This window comes from Otolemur garnettii, unplaced genomic scaffold (assembly GCF_000181295.1).
Source record: "Otolemur garnettii isolate 467f Iridium unplaced genomic scaffold, OtoGar3 scaffold00134, whole genome shotgun sequence".
In the NCBI taxonomy this organism is placed as follows: domain Eukaryota; kingdom Metazoa; phylum Chordata; class Mammalia; order Primates; family Galagidae; genus Otolemur; species Otolemur garnettii.
In genome coordinates, this window is record NW_003852529.1 from 3394172 (window position 1) to 3415489 (window position 21318).

Here is a 21318-nt window from a genome sequence, read left to right on the forward strand (position 1 = left end):
GTTGAGCTATAGGCGCCGAGCCTGAGATCACACCTTTATAATAGCCATTCGTCAAGGTGCCAAGTAGGGGCCTGCTTTATACATTTTGTCTCACTTAATCAGCACAAGCCCTCGTTGGAGTAGAAAGTAATGTGCCCCTTTTTATTGGGGAAGTTGGGGCTCTGATGAATGAAGTGACTTCTGCATGTCCCATACTTTCCAATGTCTTTCATCCTTTTTTCTCAAAGTCTATTTTCTGTCTCTCATACTTGTTCTTCACCTTGCTTACAATGAGTTCATTCTAACTTTTCTTAATTGGCCAGAAACTTGTATTTTTAGGACACATGCATAAGCAGTAAGTCAAATTTAAATGTTGTGTTTGAAAGAGAATAAGATAAGAATGTACCAAAATATGTCCTTCAAGGAGTAGAATTGGAAAGTAAAAGCTGCACAGCAGGAGTTTAGACTTTTTCTTTTTCTTTCTTTCTTTCTTTCTTTTTTTTTTTTTTTTTTTTGTCAGTGTCTTACTCTGTTGCCCTGGGTGGAGTGCTGTGGGGTCATAGCTCAAGAAATCCTCCTGGGCTCAAGTGATCCTCCTGCCTTAGCTTCCCAAGTAGCTGGTACTATAGGTGCCCGCCACAACACCCGGGTAGTTTTTCTATTTTTAGTGGAAACAGGGCCTCACTCTTGCTCAGGCTGGTCTATAACTCCTGAGCTTGAGAGATTCTCCCTCCTTGGCCTCTCAGAGGGCTGGGATTATAGGCATGAGCAACTGTGCCTGGCCTGAGTTAGGACTTTTAACAATTTCCTGTTACATTGAAAGATATCCTGTCATACATCTTGCAAGGAAAATTTCTTTCAAGAAGGCTCAAGCCTAATCTGTCCTATACACTTAAAAATGGCCAAATCTTAAACTCATCAAGTCATTTTGCAGATGAGCAAACAGGATCACACATGTTAGTTAGCTGATACCTTTGTGGCAAAGTACGGGTCACCTTTTTTGTTTTCTGACCTTTAGGCTGAAATATTTTCCACTCTATCCTTTAGTTCAGGACTTCATCTTCTTCTTTATAAAACCTATGCCATCAAATGTTTCTTTATTGTAACTGAAAAGTGCTCTGTAATATAAGCTACGTGTTGCTTTGTTTTCTTTCTTTCTTTCTTTCTTTTTTTTTTTGAGACGGTCTCACTATGTCACCCTGGGTAGAGTGCTGTGGCGTCATAGCTCACAGTGACCTCAGACTCTTGGGCTGAAGCAATTCTTTTGTGTCAGCCTCCCAAGGAGCTGGGATTACAGGTGCCCACCACAACACCTAGCTATTTTTTTTTAGAGACGGGAGTCTCAGTCTTTGTAAGGCTGGTCTGGAACTCATAAGCTCAGGCAATCCACCCACCTCAGCCTCCCAAGTGCTAGGATCATAGCCATGAGCCACCTCACCTGGCCAGACGCCAAGTTCTTAAAGGTTTTCTTTGTTGGGATTATTTCAAACTTTCTGGCTACTGTACCTGGATGGGTACTTGTCCTGTACATCTGTCCAGGCTCTGAGGCCCTGGGCATGGTAACTGTTCAGCAGAGGTGAGTTCACAGGGTGACATGAGCAAGTGCTGATTGTGAAGGTGACGTGATGTTAGGAAGGGTTGAAATGGGACTGTCAAACCTGTTTAAACTGTTCAGGTTAAAATGTTCAAGGTAAGAGTAACACCAAGAGAGACAGGAAAGGGGAAGATGTGCAACAAAGGTTTAATTCACCTACGTGAGGAAATCCCGTGTGGCTAGAGGGCAGCACCGGGAGAAGCAAGCTAAAGACCAAGGGGAGAAAACAACAGTAAAAAAGTTAAGGGTCAAATCAAAGTTCAGATGAACAGAGATGCCTCAGTTTGTGTTCCTAAGAAGTCATCTACACAGTGATCTGTCAGATGTCATGCTCACTATGCCGAGTCACCTCGGTGTCCCTGGGAGGGAGCAGGACTTTCAGTGGCAACGTCAAGCTCTGCAGCTCCAGCCGTTAGACAGCAGCACTCTGGCTCTACTGCATCCTGTGTCTTTCCTTTGAACTTTTCCCACTTTTCCCTGCTTTTGGCATTTCTCTCTCCTTCTTGTTTTTATTTATTTTTTTTTTTTTAAGAGACAGAGTCTCACTTTGTTGCTCTCGGTAGAGTGCCATGGCGTCACAGTTCACAGCAACCTCCAACTCCTGGGCTTAGGCAATTCTCTTGCTTCAGCCTCCTGAGTAGCTAGGACTACAGGTGCCCACCACAACGCCCGGCTATTTTTGTTGTTGCAGTTTGGCTGGGGCCAGGTTTGAACCTGCCACCCTCACTATATAGGGTCAGCTCCCTACCCACTGAGCCACAGGCGCCTCCCTCCTTCTTGTTTTTATCTGGCATGGCTGGTACCCACCCTGTCGCCCCTGCCACCATGGACGCCCCTCGCCCCTGCCACAGCCTCGCCCAGGGACTGAGATGCTCACTCCTGCTTCCCCTTTCCAGGCTTTAGAGGCTATGGTGGCAGTGGTGGCAGAATCTCTCCCTCATTCCAATTTCTTTATTGCTCAGCTTTTTAAGTTACAGGCTTTCCTATAAGCCATTTTCCAGCCCCCCCCAGACCTCACTCCCTGTCTCTCTTGGGGACCCCCACCTCACAACTAGTGTTTAGAAGTAGGCACATTGTAATGACCCGCGTTGCTGCCACAGATGAGCGAGAAGCCGTGCAGAAGAAAACCTTTACCAAGTGGGTGAATTCACACCTGGCCCGGGTGACATGCCGGGTCGGAGACCTGTACAGCGACCTCCGGGATGGACGAAACCTCCTGAGACTCCTTGAGGTCCTTTCAGGAGAGACACTGGTGAGCTGTGGTCTGGGAGGGAGGAAGCCTCAGAAACAGTGGCCCAGGGGACTAGCTGGAGGGATGGCCCTCAGAGTGACAGCACAGCGCAGAAGGCAGTGGCTGCCTCTGCTCCAAGGACGGTTCATTTTGAGAGGCTTGCTGCTCTCATGGAGCATTGCTTCATGGAGATATAGGTGATATAGGAGCATTGCTTCATGGAGACAGGAACAGTGGCCCCATTGAAAACATTTCTTTTTCCACCCACTCTGGGTGCAGTTAATTCCTTTGGGAATCTTAATCTCCCCAAGCCTCATTTGTAACCTCAGCCTCGGCTCCATGAACTCTGACCCAGCCCTAGGGCTGTCCCCACTTCCCGAGGGAGGTCATGGGAAGGTATTCAAAGTAGGGGTAGGAAGGAGTGACCAGGAAATCAGTGAGTAGGGCCTAGCCCCGGTCTGTGCCATTTTGCTCTGTCCCTCCACAGCCGAAGCCCACAAAGGGCCGAATGAGAATCCACTGCCTGGAGAACGTGGACAAGGCGCTGCAGTTCCTGAAAGAACAAAAAGTGCACCTGGAAAACATGGGTTCCCATGACATTGTAGACGGAAACCACCGTCTGACCCTTGGGCTGGTCTGGACCATTATCCTTCGATTCCAGGTACCCAGCACACTGTTGCTCAGGCTGCTGGCCTGTTACCTGAGCATTACAAACACAGGAGTCTGGAACCTTGCAGTGCAGTTGGCCAAGCTGCCATGTCCAGTGCAGATCAGTGGACTCTCGTCATTAGCCAGGGCAGAACCCAGTTTGGATGTTGTCAGACTACTGTAGCAAGGTTCTGTGGTCTGGCCTGTGTGCTGGTCACCTGCAGTAGGACAACAGGCTTGTCCATAAGGAACTGGAAGTTTATTATTATTATTATTATATGTTTTTTTAGAGACAGAGTCTCACTTTATTGCCCTCAGTAGAGTACTATGGCATCGCAGCTCACAGCAACCTCCAATTCCTGGGCTTAGGCAATGCTCCTGCCTCAGGCTCCTGAGTAGCTGAGACTATAAGCACCCCCCACAACACCTGGCTTTTTTGTTGTTGTCATTGTTATTGTTGCAGTTTGGCTGGGCCGGGTTCAAACCCACTACGCTCAGTATATGGGGCCGGCGCCCTACCCACGGGGCCATAGGCGCTGCCCAGGAACTGGAAGTTTTTTATGAACTGGTCCTTCACAGTGAGTTAGGGAACTGAATGAGGGGTGTGGTCCTGGCCTCGAATTTGCTGCTTCATTCAGGGGAACCTGACCCTTTTCATACTGCAGTGTGCTAATGCCGTCTTAAGGTTTCTTATCCCCTCCTTCCTCTCCAGGTTAACCTTTCCTCCTTCTGGCCCTAAGCAGAGCTCCACTAGGGTCACCTTTGAAAGCAGGCACTCAAAGTATTCACTCACCCACCAGTGGGTCCCCACCTGGAGGAACTCAGGGCACTTCCATTCTTCTGTTGCCCTTCCCAATCTGCTGCCTCCAGTCCCTTGCGCCCAGTGTTTCTTGGTCACTAGCCCAGGCTGAAAGGGCCCAGGCTCCATCTGATAATCCCCATTACCACAGCCTAAAGAGCATTTATTGGTGTTTGTCTGAGTGTTCTGATAACACCAGGAGCCCCTGTTCCTCGGTGAGGGCCTTGTTCACTTCCTTCCTAGATCCAAGACATCAGTGTGGAGACAGAAGACAACAAGGAGAAAAAGTCAGCTAAAGATGCCTTGCTGCTGTGGTGCCAGATGAAGACTGCAGGGTGAGGATGCCCCTGGGAGCGTGGGGCTTGGCTGCCCCAAGGCTGTATGTTAAATGAAGGACGTGGTCCCAGAACCATGAGCTGGTGACTGCCCCAAATCACAGACTGGGGCTAGGCCCTACTCACTGATTTCCTGGTCTCTGTGTAGGTATCCCAATGTCAATGTGCACAACTTCACCACCAGCTGGAGAGATGGACTGGCCTTCAATGCCATTGTGCACAAACACCGGTGAGGAGACCGGGCTAGCAGGCATATGAGAACTGCAGGGTTGGTTAGTGTGACCCGGGGTGGACACATGTGGCCAAAGAGATGATATGAGCTACTCAATAGTTACAGGAATGAGCACCCAGGGAAGAGCAGAAAGTGGGGGTAGGGGGGTGGGACACTGCACAGAGGACTTAGGGGTGGGGTGTAAGCCTACTGTTGGGCACAGTCGGGGCTGTGGCTTAGGGGCATGGACTACAGCAATCGGTTCTTCCCCTTTAGAGTGTCACATGTTCCTGACACCTTCTGTCTTCCCTCTCCCCCCAGGCCAGACCTGCTAGACTTCGAGTCCCTGAAGAAGTGCAATGCACACTACAACCTGCAGAATGCCTTCAATCTGGCAGAGAAGGAACTGGGGCTGACCAAGCTGCTGGACCCAGAAGGTGGGAGGCAGATACAGAAGGTGGACCAGTGGTTGCCAGGGGCCAGGGGAGGGGAGAACTGAGCCAGATCGAGACCTTGCCTCTACTAAAAATAGAAAAACTAGCTGGGCATTATGGTGGGTGCTTATAGTTCCAACTACTCAGAACGCTGAGGCAGAGGATCAATTGAGCCCAGGAGTTTGAGGTTGCTGTGAGTTGTGACGCCATAGCACTGTACCCAGGGCAACAGAATGAGACTCTGTCTCAAAACAAAAAAAGTTTTGGAATTAGATAGTGGTAAGGGTTACCAATGCTGTGAATATACTGAAAACCCCTGAATTGTATACTTTATTTTATTTTAATTATATTTATTTTATTTTAGTTTAGTTTTGAGACAAAGTCTCACTATGTTGCCTGCGGTAGAGTGCCTTGGTGTCACAGCTCACAGCAACCTCAAATTCTCGGGCTTAAGCAATTCTCCTGCCTCAGCCTCCTGAGCAGCTGGGACTATAGGCATCCTCCATAATGCCCAGCCATTCTCTGGTTGCAGTTATCACCATTGTCTAGCAGGCCTGGGCTGGGCCTGAACCTGCCAGCCTCGGTGTATGTGGCTAGCACCCTGTTCACTGAGCTATGGGCTCTGAGCCGATTTTATTTTATTTTTTGGGACAGTCTCAAGCTGTTGCCCTGGGTACAAGCGAACCTCTTGCCTCAGTTTTTCTGTTTTTCATAGAGACAGGGGTCTCACTTTTGCTCAGGCTGGTCTCAAACTCGTGAGCTCAAGCAATCCATGCACCTCAGCCTCCCAGAGTGCTGGGATTACAGACGTGAGCCACTATGCCTTGCCAAATTGTATACCTTAAAAGGGTGAATTTTATGATTAAAAAAGTTATATCTCAATTAGAAAAAAAATAACAAGAAAGGCAGCCCCATGGCAGAAAGAGCCCTGGGTTGTAGATTGTGTCTCTGCCAGGCACAGAGGAGCTCTGTGACTTAGTGCCTGTTGCCTGGCCCCGTGTGGCTCAGTTTCCTCATCTCTAAAAGGAGAAGACTGGTCTGCAAGGTTTCTAAGGGCCATTCTCATTCTAAAATGTTAGAATTCTAAATTAAACTATCTGACCTTGAGGTCTCACCTAAGACCGGCCTACTCAGGGCTCCTGTGGCTCTAACCATTTGCACATGGGATCAGTAGCAGCCGTGGGGCTCTTATTTTGTACATCACTCTGCACTTGACGTACTTTAGTTAACTTACTCCTCACAATACCCCTTTGAAATCATACCATTATTATCTTCATTTATGGAAGAGATGATGGGCCTGTAAAGGTTATACAGCTAGTGGAGCTGAGATTTGAATTTGCATAGCCTAGCACCAGAGCCTGTCTCCCCAGTTGCCTCTAGGGGAGCAGAGAGCAATCTTGGTGCTACTGAAGAAGGAGAGAAGGACCATGCGACTTCCCTGTTGGAAGTGACCCTCGTGAAGCTCCCTGGGGAGTCGGGGGTCTTGGCCCTCTCTCCCTGTTCTCTATCCCCCTGTAGCCCCATTTACTGTACCCACTTAGTCCAGAACAACAAATATCATCTAAGTAGTGATGTAAGTAGGCCAAATAGTGTTCCTTGGACAGCTTTTGAGAAACATAGCTATGATACAGAACACAGAAGGAAAAGTTACATACTCTGTAACTTTCTGAGTTGATTTCAGTGGCTCCCCCCTACCTGTGTGTTTCCAGAAATGGTGAAGAGACTGGGCCCAGGGGCTCACGCCTGTAATCCTAGCACTCTGGGAAGCTGAGGTGGGAGGATTGCCCGAGCTCAGGAGTTCAAAACCAGCCTGAGCAAAAGTGAGACCCCATCTCTACTAAAAATAGAAAAACTAGCCAGGTGTTGTGGTGGGCGCTTACAGTTCTGGCTACTAAGGAGGCTGAGACAAGAGGATTGCTTAAGCCCAAGAGTTTGAGGTTGCTGTGAGCTATGATCATGCCATGGCACTCTACCCAGGGCAACAGAGTAAGACTCCATCTCAGAAAAAATAAAAAAAATTTAAAAAATTAATTAATTAATTAATTAAAAATTAAAAAGAAAAAACAGAAATGCTGGGCAAGGTTCCTCACTCCTGTAATCCTAGAACTCTGGGAGGCCAAGGCAGGTGGATCGCCTGAGTCAGGAGTTTGAGAACAAGACTTGAGCGAGAGCAAGACCCCATCTCTGAAAAAAAAAAACAAAACCAGGCATTGTGGCGGGTGCCTGTAGTCCTAGCTATTTGGGAGGCTAAGGTAAGAGAATGGCTTGAGCCCAAGAATTTGAGGTTGCTATGAGCAATGATGCCATGGCACTCTACCAGGGATAACAAAGTGAGACTCTGTCTTAAAAAGAAAAATACACAAAACAGAAATGATGAGAAGGCTCTGCTTACAGTCACACCATTAAGGAGAATAAAATCTGACCTGATTAAGAAAGCCCAGGGTGGGCGGCGCCTGTGGCTTAAAGGAGTAAGGCACCGGCCCCATATGCTGGAGGTGGTGGGTTCAAACCCAGCCCCGGCCAAAAACTATAAAAAAAAAAGAAAGCCCAGGGGCCCAGGGATATCCATCCTTGCTAAGTATGCACTAAAATAAAAAAGAATAAGAAAGCCCAGGGATTTCAAGTCATGGTCATCCTTGGTCATGTGGGGGTCCTCAGTTTGCCTTACAGGACACACTCCTCTTTGGGCCAAGCTTTGGGACTGAGGTTAGAAATAGATTTGATGGTCAGGGTGCAGTGGCTCACGCCTATAATCCCAGCATTTGGGAGGTCGAGACAGGTGGATTGCCTGAGCTCGTAGGTTTAAGACCAGCCTGAACCAGAGGGAGACCGTGTCTCTAAAAATAACTAGGAATTGTGGTGGGCACCTGTAGTCCCAGCTACTTGGGAGGCTGAGGCAAGAGGATCGTATAAGCCCAGGAGTTTGAGGTTGCTGTGAGTTATGAAGCCACAGCACTCTACCAAGGGTGACAAAGTGAGACTCTGTCTCTAAAAAATAAAATAAAATAAAATAAATAAAAATTGAGCCAGGTGTGGTGGTGCATGCTTGTAATCCCAGCTGCCCTTGAATCCCTTGATTCCTTAGATACCTTTCTGACCTCAAAAATCCATGAACCATCCCTAAGTGGAAATGCTGTTATTTTTCTTGCTTTTACAAATAACTAACTTTTGTCTCCACTGGGAACACTGGGTAAAAGCTTTCTTGGGCTTCTGGGTTTTTATACTCTGCTTAGAGGGGCAAAGTATAAAAAAAAGTGAGGTGTTTTTGTGTCTCCTTATTTCAAATAGTTGTTATTTTGATCTAAAAAGGGGCTGGAAAGCCGTGGAGGCCTAGGAGAGCCCCAGGCTTGGGGTAAGTGGTTTGAGTTGTGGGTGACTTCTGCCTGACCTGAATGGCCCTTTTTCTCAGATGTGAATGTGGACCAACCAGATGAGAAATCAATCATTACTTATGTGGCTACTTACTATCACTACTTCTCCAAGATGAAGGCCTTAGCGGTTGAAGGCAAAAGAATTGGCAAGGTACTCCTTACCAAGGGACAGTAGGTAAAAAGGCCGGAGGAGGGCCTGCTCTGGGTGCTGCTCCCCTGAAGCAGGAGCAGGGTGTAGCTGCAAGACTGGGCAAGGAAGCCTGTGCAGGGGCCAACCACATCTCTGTCTGGTAGGTGCTGGACCATGCCATGGAGGCAGAGCGCCTGGTGGAGAAGTATGAGTCCCTGGCCTCAGAGCTGCTCCAGTGGATTGAGCAAACGATTGTGACCCTCAATGACCGGCAACTGGCCAACTCCCTCAGTGGGGTCCAGAACCAGCTGCAGTCCTTCAATTCCTACCGCACCGTGGAGAAGCCGCCCAAGTAGGTGTCCCCTGGGCCCCGCCCTGCCAAGGTATGAATGCCTGAGCTGTGCCCGCAGAGCAAACCTGAGCCACAGCTGCCTTCCCTGCAGCACAGAAATGCACTGGAGGCTTATTTTCCCCAACTCAGAGCACTAAAAGGTTCCACACAACATGGTTGTCACAAAATAATTCTTAAAAATTATTAGCCATGGGCGGTGCCTGTGGCTCAAGTGAGTAGGGTGCCGGACCCATATACTGAGGGTGGCGGGTTCAAACCCAGCCCCCGCCAAACTGCAAAAAAAAATAGCCAGGCATTGTGGTGGGTGCCTGTAGTCCCAGCTACTTGGGAGGCTGAGGCAAGAGAATCTCCTAAGCCTAAGAGTTGGAGGTTGCTGTGAGCTGTGACGCCACAGCACTCTACCAAGGGTGACAAAGTGAGACTCAGTCTCTAAAAAAAAAAAAAAATAGCCATTTTTAAAAGTCATGCTGTGGAAGGTGTTGTTACAGTGTGTTGAGACTCATAATCCCTCATAAGAGCAGAGGTCAGGATGTCGCAGAGACCCAACCCCGCATAGGGGCTGGACCTGAAAGCCAGGTGGCACCTGCAGCACAGGGGTGTGGCTGGTGACCTGAGCATTGGAGAAGCTCTTATCATCCATTTAGCAATTAACTGTTTCAAGTATGGAATTGCTGTGAAGCAATGCTATATAGTACATGCTAGAACTTCTGAGTTTTTAAGTTCTTTTGGAGTTAATAATTGTTTAGCCCCCAGACTAATATTAGCTGAGAAAACAGCTGTTGCTGTCCATTCCAAGGAATGATTTGAGGTGTGCCCTTTGACTCAGAAACTCCTGGGCTTTAAACAAAGATGTAGTTTCAAGGATGTTTACCAACATGACCTTTACAAAAGAAAAATAAGTCACCGGGCAGCCACTGGAGATAATACTGAAGAAATACATCATTTATTGACATGGAAAGATAGTCATGAAAAATAGGTGAAAAAATAGGTCACAGAAGAGCTCCTTGTAGATGGCAGAGAACAAAGCACTGAGTGTTTAGGTTCCAAGTGTCTGAGTTCAAGTCCTGGCTCTGCCACAGAGCAGGTGTGAGCTTTGGCAACTCACTTAGTCTTTCTATGTCTTAGTTTTCTCACCTGTGAAATGGAGGTAATAAGAAGAGAATGTAGATGACAGTGAGAAGTAAGCTCATTAATGCACGTGCAGCCAGCGCAGGACCCCTCACAGTAAATGCATCCCTGGTAAACATATCCCTGTAAACCAGGCGTCCTCAAACTACGGCCCCCGGGCCACATGCAGCCTGCCTAGGACATTTATCTGGCCCCCCAGGTGTTTTTGCCGCCACTGCCTGTCCTGCTTAGCAGCTGACTCATCCCGGGGCCCACAGTCCAGCCCTCCAATGGTCTGAGGGACAGTGAACTGGCCCCATTTAAAAAGTTTGAGTACCCCTGAAACGTTTGCTGGGGCTGCACTCTGATCCCACCCATGCGGAGCTGAAATCAAACTTGCGCACACAAGGGCCATTTTCAAATGGGTTCAGTTGCTTTAAAGTGATGTTCTTTTTGGTTTGCCAGTATTTTCTGGCTTTCACACAAAGAGCATGAATGCTTTAAGAAGGACAGCCGGGCATGGTGGCTCCTGTAGAGAAGCCACCCAAGCCACTGGCTGTGATCCCAACTATCTGAGAGGCCAAGGTGGATAGATTGCCTGAGCACAGGAGTTCGAGACCAGCCTGAGCAAGACTGAGCCCCCTTCTCTACTAAAAATAGAAAAACTAGCTGGGCATTGTAGGGGGCACTGTAGTCCTAGCTACTCAGGAGGCTGAGGCAAAAGGATCACTTGAGCCCAGGAGTTTGAGGTTGCTGTGAGCTATGATGGTGTTACCATACTCTACCCAGGGTGACAAAGTGAGACTCTGTCTCAAAAAAAGAATGAAAACAACACAGGACACCCCACTTTGAAGAGGGAGGAGTCCTTGTGCCCAAGTCACCTTTAACTCTGACCCTGACCTGGCCTCCCACCTCAGGTTCACTGAGAAAGGGAACTTGGAAGTGCTGCTCTTCACCATCCAGAGCAAGCTGCGAGCCAACAACCAGAAGGTCTACACCCCCCGTGAGGGCCGGCTCATCTCCGACATCAACAAGGTCTGCAGCTCCCACAGGCTCTAACACTTCCAGCAGCCCCAGGGCCATCTGGACCTCCTCCAAGTCCTGCTGTCCCAGCCTCTCTGTCCGCTGCTCACATGACCCCAGACGTGACCCCTGCATCCTCTCACACACATGGGCCCTGCCCCTTTTATCTGACTCTCCATTGTAAGGTCACGGGAATAAATTAGCCCCTAAGTCCATTGTCTCATTCCACATGTTCCCAACTCCCTATCCGTATGTTTTTCTTTGTCCTTGTTGTTTTGTTTTTTTTGTTTTTTTTTTGATACAGAGTCTACTTTGTTGCCCTCTGTAGAGTGCAATGAAATCAGAGCTTACAGCAACCTCAAACTCTTGGGCTGAAGCGATTCTCTTGCCTCAGCCTCCCAAGTAGCTGGGAATACAGGTGACTGCCACAACGCCTGGCTATTTTTAGAGACGAGGGCTTGCTCTGGTTCCAGCTGGTCTCAACTGTGAGCTAAAGCAGTCTGCACACCTCGGCCTCCCAGAGTACTGGGATTACAGGCATGAGCCACCACTCCCGGCCCCTACTTTTGTTTTTTTTTCCACAATGTTTTAAGATTAGTAAAAGTAAGCCTCACCCAAGTCCCAGTGGGACCACAAACAGTTTCTGTCCTTCCTGCTCCCCACAGCAAATTCATTTTTACACAACTGTTTCTGTTTCTTGTCCTTTCACCACCGGCCTTCCATGGGTCCCTTGCACTAAGCTTCTATGGGACTGTCCATGAGCCCCAGTCCACAATTCCTCCCCTCCGTGGCCCTTTCTCACCAGTCTGTCCCCACTTGCAGGCCTGGGAGCGGCTTGAAAAAGCAGAGCACGAGCGTGAGCTGGCCCTGCGCACAGAGCTGATCCGCCAGGAGAAGCTGGAGCAGCTCGCCGCCCGCTTCGACCGCAAGGCCGCCATGCGGGAGACCTGGCTCAGTGAGAACCAGCGCCTCGTGTCCCAGGCAGGGCTCGGGGCTCTGGTGGGCTCTGGGGATGTTCAGGCTGATCGGGAGAAATGGGTGCGTTAGGACCACTGCAGGGTGAGGAGGTGATGAAACAGGAAGTCCATCAAATAGGTGAAATAGGAGACTTGAACAGGAGAGGCTTGGTGAGGCAGAACTGGAGGGGATGAGAGGAAATTAGCCACTGTGTGCAGCTGGCATCTTGCAGCCGGAGCACTCTAGGGGACAGAGGGAGGGCAGAGACACTGTCCCTTGGTTCTCAGGCCTCCCTGTCCTGCCCCCTGCACAGGACAACTTTGGGCTGGAGCTGGCGGCAGTCGAGGCAGCAGTGCGGAAGCACGAGGCCATTGAGACGGACATTGTGGCCTATAGCGGCCGAGTGCAGGCAGTGGATGCAGTGGCCGCAGAGCTGGCAGCCGAGCGCTACCATGACATCAAGCGCATCGCTGCTCGGCAGCACAATGTGGCGCGGCTCTGGGACTTCTTGCGACAGATGGTGGCCGCCCGACGGGAGCGGCTTTTGCTCAACCTGGAGCTGCAGAAGGTGTTTCAGGACCTGCTCTACCTCATGGACTGGATGGAAGAGATGAAGGTACCAGGGGCTCGTCCTGGGGCTGGTGGTTGAGAGCAGAGGGATCAGCCACAGGCGCAGTCATGCACTTGCCTGGCCAGTCTGTGGAATGTGTAGGGGGGTCGGGGGGTCCTGTCCCCAGCTCTGATGAACAGGACAGGTGGGGCGTGTCCACTAGGGCTCACATCCCAGCAGGAGGATCCTGATCAGTGGCCACGGAGAAAGTTGGAACAGGTAGTGTAGTGGGGTGATGCCTGCAGCCTGACTGAGATTTGCCATTTAAGCTGAGAGCAGAGCAACATGAGGAGCCAGCAGCACAGGGAAGTGTGAGGAGGGAATGTTCCAGGCAGCAGTAACAGCTGGGCAGAGCCCTTGCCTGTCCAAGTGTGGCACATCCCAGATCAGGTGGAAGTCCTGAGGGCTGTGAGTGAGGAGAGAGGCCCTGGGCTGAGATAGGGGCGCAGCCAGCTAGCTAGGGCCTTACAGACCTGTCAAGGGGCTTAGGTTTTATCTAAACAACAAGGAGACTTCAGAGTGACTAGAAGGTTTTAGAGCAGTGGTTCTCAACCTGGGGGTCGAACGACCCTTTCACAGGGTTGACCTAAGACCATCCTGCATATCAGTTATTTACATTTCAATTCATAACAGTAGCAAAATTATAGTTATAAAGTAGCAATGAAAATAATTTTATGGTTGGGGGTCACCACAACATGAGGAACTGTATTAAAGGGTCATGGCATTATTAAGGTTGAGAACCACTGTTTTAGAGGGAGAGACATGATTCTGCCTTCTGTTTCTAAAAAGTCATTTTGGCTAATCTGTGGAGAAGGTCTGTAGGGAGATGGAGTGGGAGCAGAGAGCCTCATTAGAGGCTGTCCCAGTCTGCTGCGCAAAAGGTGGGCCTGGGATGGTCTGAGAGAGGCACCAGGGGCAGGCAGAGCTGTGGGTCTGGGAGAGTGTCGATTCTGAGGCTGAGATAAGTCACAGCAAGGCTCCCGCAGTGGGATTTGGTGAGAAAATTGTTCCATGGGAGGAGGTAAGGATGAGGAGGTCAGCTGCCAGCACAGAATGGGGTGTTCCTATGTGTGTGAGTGAGCAGGTGTGCTGAGGGGTGCAGCCCTTGGATCCCCCACAGAGATAGGGAGGAAGGCACATCAGTGACCTTAGCTCAAGTGCACCTGGCTGGGAGGGAACCAGGCACCACTGAGGTGGGCTCTGGCGGCGTGTGCCTGGCAGGGCCGGCTGCAGTCTCCTGACCTGGGCAAGCACCTGGCCGGCGTGGAGGACCTGCTACAGCTGCATGAGCTGGTAGAAGCTGACATCGCTGTGCAGGCTGAGAGGGTGCGGGCCGTGAGTGCCTCTGCTCTGCGCTTCTGTGACCCCAGCAAAGGTGAAAATCCAGGGAAAGCTCTGGAAGGGGGCTGGGTGCGGTGGCTCACACCTGTAATCCTCGCACTCTGGGAGGCCGAGGCGGGTGGATTGTTTGTGCTCAGGAGTTCCAGACCAGCCTGAGCAAAAGTGAGACCCTGTCTCTACTAAAAATAAAACACTGAGCCAAGAGGATCACTTGAGCCCAAGAGTTGGAGGTTGCTACCGTGTTTCCCCGAAAATAAGACACTGTCTTATATTTATTTTTTCTCAAGAAGACACAGTAGGGCTTATTTTCAGGGGATGTCTTATTTTTATCAAGTGTAATACAATAATCTACGTTTATTCAAATACGGTTAAGTCATTTTCTTCTGGAACCTGAGGAGGGAGCCCACCTTGCTGGTGGGGCTGGCGCTAGTATTGTGTGAACTCCTTTCCCCTAGCCGTTCGCACGTGCGCAATAGGATGCCTGCGACAGCGGTTACCACATGCGCACCCGCGAACGGCTCGGAGAAAGGAGCTGTGGCAGATAAAAGGTATTCCAGTCTTCCTTACTGCTCCATGCAGAAATGCATGGCGTGGCTATGCAGCTTACCTGCAAAGGCACACTCATTACTAGGTCTTACTATCGGGGTAGAGCTTATATTAACAAATGCATAGAAATCCTGCTAGGGCTTATTTTTTGGGTAGGTCTTATTTTCAGGGAAACACGGTGTGAACTAAGACACCATGGCACACTACCCATGGGGACAGCTTGAGACTCTTTCTCAAAAAAAAAAAAAAAAAGAAGCTCCTAGAAGGGGAGGAGGCCTAGGAGGGAGAACTTGAAGACCTGGGGCAGAAGACAGGAAAAACCTAGGGACAGGAAAGCTGGTGGGTCGATGGTGGGTGACAGCTAGCGCTAGGGCCCGGGTCCTGAGAGAGTGGGGTGAGAGTCCATGCTGGAGTGGGTGGGGAACAGCAGAGGGCTGGGTTATGGCCCTGACTCTGCTGCAACTTCCTCAGAGTACAGACCTTGCGACCCACAGCTGGTATCAGAGCGAGTGGCCACCCTGGAGCAGAGCTACGAGGCACTGTGCGATTTAGCAGCCACCCGGCGGGCCCGGCTGGAGGAGTCCCGGCGCCTCTGGCGTTTCCTTTGGGAGGTGGGCGAGGCCGAGGCCTGGGTGCGAGAGCAGCAGCACCTCCTGGCCTCAGCTGAGACTGGCCGTGATCTCACTGGCGTCCTCCGCCTGCTTAACAAGCACACGGCCCTGCGGGGTGAGATGAGTGGCCGGCTAGGGCCCCTGAAACTTACCTTGGAGCAGGGCCAGCAGTTGGTGGCTGAGGGCCACCCTGGGGCAGGCCAAGCTGCTGCCCGTGCAGCTGAGCTCCAAACCCAGTGGGAGCGGCTGGAGGCTCTGGCTGAGGAACGCGCTGAGCGACTGGCCCAGGCCGCCAGCCTCTACCAGTTCCAGGCAGATGCAAATGACATGGAGGCCTGGCTGGTGGATGCACTGCGCCTGGTGTCCAGCCCCGAACTGGGGCACGACGAGTTCTCTACGCAGGCCCTGGCCAGGCAGCATCGGGCCCTGGAGGAGGAGATCCGAGGCCACCGTCCAACCCTGGATGCCTTGAGGGAACAGGCTGTGGCCCTGCCTCCTGCTCTGAGCTGCTCACCTGAGGTGCAGGGCAGGGTGCCTTCCCTAGAGGGGCACTATCAGACCCTGCAGGCCCGGGCAGGCGAGCGTGCACAGGCCCTGCAGGCAGCGCTGTCTCTCTACACTATGCTCAGCGAGGCTGGGGCCTGCGGGCTCTGGGTGGAGGAGAAGGAGCAGTGGCTGAACGGGCTGGCCCCGCCCGAGCGCTTGGAGGACCTGGAGGTCGTGCAGCAGAGGTAAACCCCACAGGCCCCACAGGCTCCATGGGCCTGTAACCTGGGAACCGGATGTGGGACTGAGCCTGCCATGGCTGCCTATGTCAGCCCTCTCAGTCCTAAGGTTGCCTGTTTTTTAGTTTAGTGAAAGATGTTATACATACAAGTAGAGAACATTTGGAACAAACCTTTAAAGCCATCTCTCAGACTTAGTTGTGGTTGGTGTCTTCTTGTACTTGGTCTGTCTACCTCCTTTTTACAAAGCACATCCTCAATATTATCACTTCACTCCCACATGCTTCAGGCTGTGTCATCTATGAACTAGGAGGAAGCATTTTTACATACTATATATATATACACATTTTTTTTTAAGAGACAGAATCTCACTATGTTGCCCTCGGTAGAGTGCTGTGGTGTCACAGCTCACAGCAACCTCAAACTCTTGGGCTTAAGTGATTCTCTTTTCTCGGCCTCCTAAGTAGCTGGGACTATAGGCACCTGCCACGATGGATGCCCGGCTGTTTTTTTTATTTCAGTTGTCATTGTTGTTTGGCAGGCTTGGGCCAGGTTCAAACCCATCAGCCCCAGTGTATATGGCCAGCACCCTAACCACTGAGCATAGGCACCAAGCCAGAAATATATTGTTTTTTAAATTGTGTGTGAACTCAAAATAGCTGAAGCTTTGAAGTTGTAAATGTTTTAAACAGAGACACTGATTAACGTCTTGTGAAATAGCTTTGTTTATAAAATAATAAACCTTAAAATCATTTAGAAAGCATAGTTTTCTTAAGAAGCATAATGCTATTATAGAACAAAATTAGCAATTCCTTGATATCAACTGTTCTCAGTCTATTACCAAATTTCCTGGGTTTCAAAAACATGATTAAATATTTTTTTATTTTTCAAGACATATTAATACAAGGGTTGACAAACTACAACCCCTGGGCGAATCCACCTGCTGCCAGTTTATCTAAATAAAACTTTATTAGAACAGAGGCCCATCCCTTTATGTATCGCCCATGGCTGCCCTCCACAGAGTGGAATAGATTTGATAGACTGTTGCCTCACAGATACTAAAATACCTACTATCTGGGCTTTTATATAAAATATTTTCAGACCCTGCCCTAATAGAATATAAAATGTCCCTGGGAGAAATTATACCTTACATCTTTACCACTTGGACTAATATCTGTGCTTATCACTCTACTTTCTAACACATATTAGAACAGCAGTTATCAACCTGTGGATCGTGACCCACAGGAACTATATAAAAGCGCTGTGCAGCATTAGGAAGGTTGAGAACCACAGTATTAGAAGGATGAGACCCAGGCAGGCAGCTAAGGGCATTAGAGAGAGGCTGATGAAGGGTGGGCCCATGCCAGGGTCTGGCTATTCCTGACCTTTTTTACCTTTGGCCATCTTTTTGAGCAACTCTAGAGTTTTTCTACTGGTTTTGAGGTGGGAACCAGGGGCTCCTCCCTTATCCTACAGGTACTATGAACTGTGTAGGCTGAGAGGCTCAAGGACTGCTGTAAAGAAGCCTTGGCTCTAGGGGAGGAGCTGTCGTGGACATCTGGGGGAGAGCTGGGGACACCTCAGCCTCCCACCTTCAGGCCTAGCTTTCCCCCCCACCCCACTCAGGTTTGAGACTCTGGAACCAGAAATGAATGCCCTCGCCGCGCGCATCACTGCCGTGAATGACATTGCTAAGCAGCTGCTGAAGGCCAGCCCCCCCAGCAAGGACCGCATTATGGACACCCAGAAGCAGCTCAACCACAGGTGGGCCTGAGAAAGGCAGGACTAAGAAAGAATGGGGGTGACCCTGGGAAGTAAGTTTGTCAGGCCTGGAAGGGTGGCTAAAAAGGAGGAGGGACACAGTCTGGGCTATGATTCGGAAGGAGGAATGATGGAGAGAGAGGAAGGTCAGGATGGCCTGCAGAAGAGAAATGATCAGGGAAGGTGAGTGTCAAGCAGCACAGCACATAGGTAAAAAATGCCAAGGGTGAGAAAAGCAGGGACGAAGCTTCTGAACAGACCTGGGCATGCAGGGAACTAAGCCCTCCCCCTTCCCTCAGGTGGCAGCAGTTTCGGTCCCTGGCAGATGGCAAGAAGGCAGCTCTGACATCAGCCCTGAGCATCCAGAACTATCACCTGGAGTGCACAGAGACCCAGGCCTGGATGAGAGAGAAGACCAAGGTCATCGAGTCCACCCAGGGCCTGGGCAACGATCTAGCCGGGGTGTTGGCTCTACAGCGTAAGCTGGCTGGCACCGAGCGAGACCTGGAGGCCATTGCAGCCAGGGTGGGTGAACTGACTCGAGAGGCCAATGCCCTGGCCACTGGCCATCCGGCTCAAGCCTCTGCCATCAACACCCGGCTTGGAGAAGTGCAAACTGGCTGGGAGGACCTGAGAGCCACCATGCGGCGCCGAGAGGAGTCTCTCGGGGAGGCCCGGCGGCTGCAGGACTTCCTGCGCAGCCTGGACGACTTCCAGGCCTGGCTAGGCCGTACTCAGACTGCTGTAGCCTCCGAAGAAGGGCCAGCCACCCTGCCTGAAGCAGAGGCCCTCCTGGCCCAACACGCGGCCTTGCGGGGAGAAGTGGAGCGGGCCCAGAGCGAGTACAGCCGGCTGCGAGCTCTGGGCGAGGAGGTGACCCGGGACCAGGCAGATCCCCAGTGCCTCTTCCTACGGCAGCGGCTGGAAGCCCTGGGAACCGGCTGGGAGGAGCTGGGCCGGATGTGGGAGAGCCGACAATGTCGCCTGGCCCAGGCCCACGGCCTCCAGGGATTCCTGCGGGATGCTCGCCAGGCTGAGGGCGTCCTCAGCAGCCAGGTGACAGCTGGGCAGATGCAAAGGCGTGTGGCCAGTGAAAGGCAAGGGCCGCTGGCAGGGTGGGCAGGAAGAACATGTTAGAAACACATGAGAGGTAAAAAGTAAACTAACTTTAGAGGAAATAGAAAACCTAACTAGTCACATAGCTATCAAAGAGGTCTCTCTGAGAAAGAAGTAAAATGGAGCAGGAGTGGGACTGGGAAACTCCTCCAGCACAGCCTCCTGGCCACTCTCTGAGGTCCATGTTAGCAGGACCCTCCCTCCCAGATATGGCCCCTACATCTCAGATGACAGCCTGGGTGGGTCCCTTCTGAGGACCTAGATTGTGCTGTGAGAAGTGAGCCCAGTGTTGCTCTCCCACACAGGAATATGTTCTGTCTCACACGGAGATGCCGGGGACACTCCAGGCTGCTGATGCTGCCATAAAAAAACTGGAAGACTTCATGAGCACCATGGATGCCAGTGGGGAGCGGATCCGTGGGCTCCTGGAGGCTGGGCGCCAGCTGGTGTCTGGGGGCAACATCCACGCTGAGAAGATCCGAGAGAAGGCAGACTCCATTGAGAAGAGGTGTGGTGAGGACAGTGGTGCACAGCCGGGGCCCCAGGGGGAAGTGAGTGGAGACAGTTTAGCCCCAGAGATGGAGAACGTGGCCCAGGGGAGCTGGCAGATGGGGTAGCAGCTGACAGAGGAAGAAGAACCAAGCAGTGGGAGAGGGACTGGGGTTTCTGCCTTCCCCACACCAGGGCAGGCCTGGGAGTCAGGGCTCCTGGTGTTCCCCTGGCAGGAAGGAGGACTGAAGACGTCTGAGTTAGCTAAAGGGTCATAACCCTTTCATGGCAAGTTCAAGGGTTTCACTCCAGGCTGTCATTGCAGACACAGGAAGAATCAGGAAGCAGCACAGCAGCTTCTGGGCCGTCTTCGGGACAACCGAGAGCAGCAGCATTTCCTGCAAGATTGTCACGAGGTGAGGCCCCTAGTCCCTGATGTGCCCTGTGACATTCCCTAGCCATCCCCTTTTCACTTGAGCCTAGAACAAGCCCATCACGGTGCCACCAGAACGTGTGAGCCCCTTCACTCCTTCTTCCCCAGTCTACCACCCTGGCTCACCTTGGCCCCCATTTTGTCCACTACTCATCTCTCCCTTGGAAACATTCTGTCTTCCATTCCTGCTTTACATCTGGTCCAGCTGAAGCTCTGGATTGATGAAAAGATGCTGACAGCCCAGGATGTGTCCTATGATGAGGCCCGCAACCTGCACACCAAGTGGCAGAAGCACCAGGCATTCATGGCCGAGCTGGCTGCCAACAAGGACTGGCTGGACAAAGTAGATGAGGTGAGTGGAGTGGCAGGAGCAGCCAGAGCCAGCCTCTGGGGCTGCTGAGCCTTGGGGGCTCACACAAGGGAGGGGCCTCCCCCCAGATAGGGTTTTCTTCAGGGTTAGAGATCACAGGGCCCTGCTGCCACACCTCCGAGGTGGAAAACTTGGCCTGGGGAACAGATGTCTTAGGGTTGTGGGACAGTGACTCCAGAACTTGTCAAAAGTACACACTAGTAGGAGCTGCAGTGCGTCTCTGGTTCAGCTTCCCTGGGTCCAGGGCAGGATGAAACTCTTCAGCAGAGATCTGTAGACATTTTCCGTGAAGGACTAGCAGTAGATATTTCAGGCTTTTTAGGCCATGCAGTTTGTGCTGCAGCTACTCGTCTGTACTGTTATGGTGCAAAAGCAGCCACAGTGTTCCAATAAAACTTTATTATGTCTTATTATTCCTGTACTCGGTCTCCAGCCCAGCCCTTACTCCAGAAGTAGGGACAAGTAAAACTTTATTTCTACTCAGCAGGTTTCCTAGAGAACATTTGTGTGCTCAGCATTCTGCTATGTACTGCAGGTACAGAGAAATGCTTTCCTCCCCCAAGGGCACAATGGCTGGGGAGGAGGTGGTGCTTTTAGTTTTCCTATTTGTTCAGCAAATATTTACTTGGTGCTTCTCCATGCAAAGCATCGTGGTAGGCCCTGCATGGGGGGCAAAGGTGATTCCATTGCAGGCTCCACCCTAAAGGAACAACACCATAGCCAGGACAGTCTGAGTATGGCCTGAGTATGACACACACTAATAGCTGAAGTACACCCAGAGCGGCACAGGATGTGTGCCCAAGAGAGCACCTGACGACGAAGCCTGGGACAAAGGAGAGAGGAGGGACTTGTAGGAGCACCCAGGGCAGTCCATGGGCCATGAGCAGAACTTGGATGAGCAGAGATATTAAGGGAACTATGTTTCTAGGTAGAGGAAACAGTGTCAGCAGAAAACCAGGGGCATGGGGATGCTGGTACAGGAGCAAGCGGGTAGGCCCATCTGGCAGGAGCACAGAAGGTATAGAGGGGCCCACGCAAGAACTGGTGGGAAGAACACGCCAGGCCCAGCCATGAGAGGCTCCAGTCACCATAGGGGTGTGCTCTGAGGTGTACATTGTGTTGGGGGTTGTGAAGTTAACCACGCA

At 51.1% G+C, this 21318-nt stretch overlaps 1 protein-coding gene across 2 annotated transcripts in view; it reads left to right on the top strand.

Moving 5' to 3' along the window:
* Positions 1-21318, top strand: part of SPTBN2 (spectrin beta, non-erythrocytic 2) — a 36601-nt gene that overhangs the window by 4634 nt on the left and 10649 nt on the right. For both annotated transcript variants that reach the window (XM_012810464.2, XM_012810463.2), the window contains exons 2-18: positions 2674-2825; positions 3292-3465; positions 4495-4586; positions 4735-4815; positions 5119-5234; positions 8641-8753; positions 8897-9084; positions 11109-11226; positions 12037-12195; positions 12485-12787; positions 14003-14156; positions 15140-16010; positions 17631-17768; positions 18065-18821; positions 19187-19389; positions 19696-19786; positions 20009-20155. In XM_012810464.2, the coding sequence (XP_012665918.1) occupies positions 2674-2825; positions 3292-3465; positions 4495-4586; positions 4735-4815; positions 5119-5234; positions 8641-8753; positions 8897-9084; positions 11109-11226; positions 12037-12195; positions 12485-12787; positions 14003-14156; positions 15140-16010; positions 17631-17768; positions 18065-18821; positions 19187-19389; positions 19696-19786; positions 20009-20155 (3857 nt within the window). The remainder of the gene's footprint in view (positions 1-2673; positions 2826-3291; positions 3466-4494; positions 4587-4734; positions 4816-5118; positions 5235-8640; positions 8754-8896; positions 9085-11108; positions 11227-12036; positions 12196-12484; positions 12788-14002; positions 14157-15139; positions 16011-17630; positions 17769-18064; positions 18822-19186; positions 19390-19695; positions 19787-20008; positions 20156-21318) is intronic.